The 7,650-nt window shown below is 40.1% G+C and overlaps 1 protein-coding gene across 2 annotated transcripts in view; it reads left to right on the forward strand.

Moving 5' to 3' along the window:
* The window catches only part of plpp4 (phospholipid phosphatase 4), a 69,854-nt gene extending 64,272 nt beyond the window's left edge, over positions 1 to 5,582 (forward strand). Inside the window, exons 7-8 of one of the 2 annotated variants that reach the window (XM_046863326.1) lie at positions 3,024 to 3,268; positions 5,538 to 5,582. In XM_046863326.1, the coding sequence (XP_046719282.1) occupies positions 3,024 to 3,235 (212 nt within the window). In that variant the 3' untranslated portion in view covers positions 3,236 to 3,268; positions 5,538 to 5,582. Of the gene's footprint in view, positions 1 to 3,023; positions 4,512 to 5,537 lie in introns of those variants that run through there. The other variant, XM_046863318.1, reaches the window with a different exon arrangement.
* Positions 5,583 to 7,650: the final 2,068 nt, after the last annotated feature.

The following is a 7,650-nucleotide window of genomic DNA, read 5'->3' on the forward strand; positions in this document are numbered from 1 at the left end:
CCGTAATCCTACGCAAGCCGGGGGTCACCATCACTGCACTGTCAGGATGCTGAGAATTTAATGAAACACCGATGATGAGCGTTAATTCAACAATCTGAGACCTTCACCCGTGCTCACCTTCCGTCACAGACTTGAGCGAGAGAAAAGAGATGCGAGTTTGCAGGATTTAAAATTCTTAACAGGAGCTTTAACACATTGTCTGTTGAAGGAGGATCTAACAAGCTTCTAAATTTATTAGACAGATCAGTGTTTATTAAGAGGCTGATGTTTGCTGAGGAAACTCTGACACACCCGATATTCATTGTTCAGAGTGAGAATAAATAAAAAAAGCTTTTGTGATAATCTTCAAAATCTTCAAACTTTATTTATTTAAATGCATTACAATAAAAATACACTTAAACTTTCATTTATTCCAGTTTGTGCTCCTCGTTATGCAGAACCAACACCTGGAAAAAATCATTTCAGCTGTCGGCATATACAAGTCCTTCAGACTTTTCGAAACATCAGTACATATGTTCTCAGTACGTGAATAGAATTAATGAATCCTCCCCTCTCCCCCCCCGTAGGGTCTCCTAATTCCACACAAGAGATGAGCAGAGCATGACAGTGTGTATCTTCTGTTCTTTCCTTTGAGTGTGATCTGATCCAGTTCACTGGCTGTTTCTGTGTTCAGTCAGGTAAAAGATTTCTGAGCTCTGGAGAGATGATCTTTACCTATTAGTGAGACTGACAGAGACTGAAGAGATGTGTTGTACAAATCTTCCACTAAATTTACAGTGGCGGAGAAAGGAAGCGGTATATCTCAGTGTTTTTCGACAGGCTCGCTGTAGAGCTGTCAGATCCTCGTAACCCCAGTGTTTCGACTTCTGCATAATTTGCTGATAGAAATGTGACATTTCAGGAAGTTACTGCTGGTAGGCAGAAAACACTGCATTCACATTCACACACAAACTGCTAGTTAGTCTAATAGGGCTCGCTCTTCAGGGGAAGATACACTACACTGCCAAAGGTTTGCAGACACCTGACCTTTCCTGCCATATGTGGTTCTTCTCCAAACTGTTACCACAAAGCCGGAGCCACACAATTGTACAGGACGTGATATAATACAATTTTGGGTTCACTTGAACTTAGAAAACCAAACCTGTTCCAGCATGCCAATGATCTTGTGCAGAAAGCTAGCTCCATGAAGATCGGCTTTACATGTTTTGGAGTGGAAGATCTCCTGCTATAGCGCTCCGACCCCAACCCTATTGAACACCTTTAGGATGAATGTGAACGTTGACTCCACCCAAGGCCTTCTCACATCACCTACATCAGTACCTGACTTTACTCACACCCTTGTGGCTGACAAACACAAATGTCTACAAGCGCACTCCAAAATCCAGTGGAACATCTTTCCAGAAGAGTGAAGGGAAAAGCGAATTGGGACTAAATGTGAATGCGATGCTCAAAAAGCACATACTATACTTATGACCAGGTGTCCACAAACATTTGGCAATATAGTGTATCTGTAATGTAGTACAATATCTGTTCCAATTATAAGATTTAAAAAAAAGATGAATACAGGAAATGTTTCCAGGAAAGCAGAGAAAAAAGTGTATTCTTTTACAATGAACGTTTTTTTTTTTTTTTAATTGAAGAAGATTAATGGAGAAATTATTCATTATTCCTCTTAATAATATTATCTTGTCTATGTGTGTTTCACTTCATTTAATGTAACTATAAATGGTAAAAAATCACTATGGACTTTTTCCCCCCTATAACATCACATCCAGTCGTTTTTGTATTTCTATTACTTACTCTTCTGGAAAAATCCTGATGTGAAAACAGCTGCTATGCTAATTACAATGTTCTCTGGTATAAAGCTTTCAAGACCAACCTCAAGCTCTGGACAAAGAATATTTTAAAAAAACCTCCTCGAAAGAAAGATGCATTCTCAAGGTCTTTCAAGTGAAAGGGTGATTGAGGACAGATTTGTATGCAGTGCGTGTCAAAATTCTTTAATATCCATCACCACGTTGATCTCCCACAGTTAAAGCTGTGTAGTAACACAATAAGCTTGTTTTGATTTTTTTCCTTTTCTCCTCCAAACAGGCTTCTGCTTAATGTAGCTCAATTTTTGTTAATGTTTGTTATTGGTCCATGTGCTGTTTAAAGAGCAAAGGATTTCTTTGCATTACATGGCAACTTCTGGACACTGACAGCTGTGTTCCATAAACCTCCAGATCATCACAAACCCCCCTTTTTTGGTTTGCCTTTGCCCATCCTGATCCATTTTCTCTCAGCACCAGGTGATAGTTTGTATATTCTCCCTAAACATGGCAATCTACTGTGCCTTTCTTATTATACTTACAAACTTTAATAACCCTCTGTGAAGAGACGTGAATATAGTGGATTCTAATCACTTACAGGAAGTTAGGAGGCCATGCAACCAACAAATTTTACTGCAACGACTTTCTAAAAAATTTGTATTTTACTGAAGTTTTTATATTTGGGGAAACTTTTACTGTAATTTCACTACAAGTCAAATATCTTATTTTTTACTACAACTACGAAATCAGTCGTTTCTTTTTATTAACGAGGATAAAAACGTAACCAGTGAAACACGCAGCGAGTCACCAATCAGGATCGAGCGCACGCTCTGTTTTACACGTGTTCTGATCGGCGCTTTGTGCATCTACCGATCACCAACATACAGTTCAGCATCAGTTCAACATCGAGCAGAACATTTAGAGAGGAATAAATGATGAAGAAACTCCAGACGTGAACTCCACACAACACACGTGACCTCGTTTACGTGATTTTTTGTAGTTAAAAAGATGATTTTGGGCTCATAATCGATAAAATAGAAATCAATCAGTGTTTGAGTCTTGTGATAAAAATGATAATGGAAACATTATAGCTGGAATTAATTATAGTACTTTGGATACTTAAGTACATTGAAAAGAAAATACGTATGTAATTTTACTGAAGTTGCGCTGAACGCGTGTAATCGCAAAAATCACCTCTCTCCTCCGTTTCAGACGCTTTTGTTGGCGGTGTGATCGGCCTGCTGTTTGCCTACATCTGCTACCGGCAGCACTACCCACCGTTCCTGCACACAGACTGCCACCTGCCTTACGCCAGCATGGCGCTGAGCACCGCCCGGCATGCACCTGTCTCCCAGGAGGTGTCTCAGGTGACGGACAATGCCACCAGCCTGCCTCTGGAGGGCATCACCGAGGGGCCCGTATGACTAACGGAGCCCCTTTCTTTCACCGCTCGCTTGGTATGACCCACACAGACTGGCTGACTCTTGTACATTCCAGTGGGTTGTGCAGTTCCTGTTCATTTTCTCTTCTCCTCGTTTATTTTGTGTTGGTTATCGATCGACCAGACTTGTTTTTTTTGGATACATTTTACACACTCACTACACCCGATGATGTCGAACGTACACCGTATCTGTGTCGCAGGAACGATAGATCAGAGGAACAGAGAGAAATGATCTGATTAGATCACAGTGTAAATGGAGAAGATTGACGAGCACAAAAAATTCCAGATGTTTAGTCTCAGAGGTGCAGGTTTTTTTAATAGACACTATATTGTTTTGTTTTTTTTTTCTTTCTTCTGTTTTGATTTGTTTGACATTCTGGGCAGGAAAAAAATTTCCTATTTTTCCTTTTCAGCTATAAAAACTCGCTCCATTCTTTTCTTTTCTCTTCTGACAGATCGACCTCCCATGACCCGGTTGCTTCACTGTTTATTTTTCTTCTATTCCACCATATACGTCTGTCTCAACAGTCAGTACTTCTTCCTTTTTTTATTTGCTTTCCTCCCCACCCCACCTTCAGAGTCTCTATCTCTCTATTCTTCACAATTTCTTGTTGGTGACGGTTCCACACCGTCTCCTTCTCTCTGCCTCGTCCTTATTCTCTCCTGATCTTCCGTATTCTCTTCATTCACCACCAAATTTCCTTTTATTTGTCATTTCGGGGCTGCATCGAAATTTGAATGCAAATGACAGCTGTAACACTGTATGGTTGATATTAAGTGGGTGGTGTGTGTGTGTGTGTGTGTGTGTGTGTGTGTGTGTGTGTGTGTGTGTGTGTTGGAGGAGGGAGGAAACCTCAATATGAACCTGAATTCGTTTCCATTATGTGAAGAGAAGCTGCGAGTGTTAATCATCACATTAGAGCAGAATGGAAGAAGGAAGCTTCTCGGCTCTCTGGGTCTTCTGTGACCTGCCACAATCAAACCCCTAATGGGATTATTCATTACAATGTTACTAAGTGCTTATGTCTTGATAGGGCAGACGGTGATGACTAAACCGAATAGAGAACTTCAGTAGTTGAACCTGCTGTGTGAGATGTGAGATAAAACCTGCATTTCTTTTTTTTTTTGCACATAAAGTTCTCACCTATTGTTCATTACGCTCTACTTCCTGGTTAAGCGTTAGGAAGAAGTGTTAAAGCATTTTTTCTTTACATTTTCAGTCTCATAAAGAGGAAAATAAAGTGACTCATGGACATGAACATCATAAAGCAAGAAATCCTTTTTTTCCCCCCAAGCACCTGGTGGTTCCTGTCAAAACATCATTTCTTTTGGCTATTGAACAGAAGAGCAAACAGTGTTTTTAAAGCAGCAGGTCAGATTTTGTTGTGAGTAGCGTATTTAATTTATGTTGCTGTCTTTTGAAGGAAGAAGTGATATTGTTGATCATATTAGAATTATTTTGGTGCATCTTGAATGAAAGTATTGAAGATTGATTTTGCTCTGGATTTGAACAAGAATCGCAGAGAACTACTTGAACTGGTGAAATCGTGAGCACAAGATTCTCCAGTGTGTGTGTGTGTGTGTGTGTGTGTGTGTGTGTGTATAAACATTCTTTGCTTTAAAAAGTATTACACAGTTTTTGTACTATAGTACAGGAGTACAATTCTATTACTTCTCTGACTTCAAAAACAATTGGGTTCTCTAATATAATATAATATTAATAGAAACAAATTAAAATATAAAACAGAACGTACACTATATTGTAAAAAGAATTGGGACACCTGAACTTTCCCACCATCTTTGGTTCAATGCCCCTGTGCACAAAGCTTCACCATGAAGATCTGCTTTACATGATTTGGAGAGGCAGATCTCCTGCTATAGAGCTCCTCTAAACACCTTTAGGATGAATGTGAAACTGACTGCACCCCAGACCTCCTCACCTCACCTACATCAGTACCTGACCTTACTAACACCTTTGTGACTAATAAACACAAATGTCCACAAGCACACTCCAAAATCTAGAGGAACATCTTCTCAGAAGAGTGGAGGGAAGAGCAAATTGGGACTTAAAGTGAATGCGATGCTTAAAGAGCACATACTATATTTATGATCAGGTGTCCACAAACCTTTGGCAATATAGTGTGTAGAGTATAACATCGCCAAACAATTGCCCATTGTTTATTTCATGCAGTTTTCATGTTAATCTTTTACTAAACGTTTGTACATTTGCACTGTAAGTTCTGCACAACTTATTCATTTGTTCCTGCTGTGATGTTTATAAACAGGATCAGGAGAAGGAGGAGAAGGGGAAGGAGCAGGAGGAAGAGAAGCAGGAGGAGGAGAAGCAGAAGCAGGAGGAGTAGTAGAAGCAGGAGGAGGAGCAGAAGCAGGAGGAGAAGAAGAAGCAGGAGGAGGAGGAGTTGGAGCAGGAGGAGTAGAAGCAGGAGAAGGAGCAGGAGGAGGAGCAGGTGAAGGAGCAGGAGGAGTGGCAGGAGAAGGGGAAGGATGAGGAGCAGGAGGAGGAGCAGGGAAAAGAGGAGAAGCAGGAGAGGAAGGAGGAGGAAGGTGGGCGGGGCTTAACTATAACTACAGACTAATTTAAAATGCCAGCCTACTGATAAGTCATTGCAGATTTATCTGAAAAAAGGCTGTAAGCTTTAGGGACATTACCTGTAACGGCTTTCCGGCTGTACGCAATCGATCCATTTATTTCTCTTTGATAAATGAAAATATGCAAACAACAGACGATGCTACGCACCACAAGTTTCTTAACATATAGACACACAGCCCTCTGTCTGGCAGGCGTCTGTAGGGGTGCAAGGAATTTAATTACTATTGCTGTCAGATTAAAAAGAGAAATGTTGTTAAAAAAACGTACTGTGAGAGAAAGAAATACGAGTTAAAGGAGTATAGCTTGATTGATTCAGCTCTAAAGCAGTGCTCATCTCTGCACACTTTCACTCTCAGCCCTTTTAAAGTACCAGATCTTGCATCAGTTTCTACAAACTGGAGAAGATAAAGCTGTAAAGTGAGCCGCTGGTGTGAGATTCCACTCCTCGCCCCTGAGCCATTTGTAACTTTTCATACAAGTGCAGTCGAGCTTGAGCAAAGTCACATTGGCTTTATTCATATTCATGACTGGACTATTCCCCGAGGAAAAATCCCAGTTGTGTCACCGCTGAAAGCGAAACCCTTCAGCACAAGTCTGCTGGCAAGTGCGTGTTTCAGCATGACTTCTGATTACATCATTGCTCTTCGGTACGGTCCTCAGACGAGCCACATGCTGGCGGCTGCAGTCTCTCGGTCACAGGCGTTGCTTGTTCAAGAGCTTCTTCTGATTCTTCTGTGTCTTGATGCTTTAAATAATGCGGATTTTATTCGCCTTAAGAAACGGCTCTGTAACAGTTCTGAGCCTTGTTTCTGATTAGAACCAAGTATGTATGATGGAATATATAAATATATAACCAAAGGTGGTCCATTAAAGGACAATTGATGGTGCTATGTACAGCTGTTCATTCAAAACATGTCTAAAGCATCGCTAAAACAGACAAACGGCAGCTTTTTGACCTTCAAAAACATTTGCTGGTTAGAGCAAAACCTTGCACATGTAGTGATTACAATGGATACACACCTGGAGAACATCTGCGCTGAGTGCTGCAGGAAAGCAGATCGTTTTTTTATCCTCATTCCTGTTCAGATGATTTTGCAAAGTGGTAGATTTAACAGATATGTGTTTGTTTGTTACTAATTAATCAATTAAGTAATTTTTTTATCTTTAGTGCCGTTTTGAAATTATTTTAACAAATTTTTTTTTACTTCATGTAGTCAACCAGTGTCAATGTGTACTTGCCAATAATTTCTGGACACCTGACCATCACACCTGGTGACATTTTTTGTATAAAATGTCAGTGCAAGATGTAGATGTACAATTTCCTTTCACTGCGTCTAGGAAACGCAGAATTGTTCCAGCATGACAATGACCCAGTGCACAAAGCCAGCTCCATGTAGACATGGTGTTCCACCTGCAGATCTTTTCAGGACCCTACTAAACACCTTAAAGATGAACTAGAGCACCGACTCAACCAAGAAATCCCTCATTTTTGACAGATGCCTGATCTCACTCATGCTTTTGTTAACGAATGGCCAGAAATCTGCAAATATTTAGTTTTTTGGAATGTTAATATGGGTGTGAAGGATAGTTTGTGTTCATCACAATAAATAATAAACTTAATTAACTTTCAAAGAAAAGAAACATCTCGATTTGAGATGGGAAGATTTCAAATGTACAAGGTGTTATCAAAAAGTTTAAAGACTGGTTTTATAAAATGCCAACAGATGCACAGTCACAGGAAGCACCAACCATTATAATTTAAAGCAACTGGTGCTATTCTGATCACG

Source organism: Silurus meridionalis, chromosome 2 (assembly GCF_014805685.1).
Source record: "Silurus meridionalis isolate SWU-2019-XX chromosome 2, ASM1480568v1, whole genome shotgun sequence".
NCBI lineage: Eukaryota > Metazoa > Chordata > Actinopteri > Siluriformes > Siluridae > Silurus > Silurus meridionalis.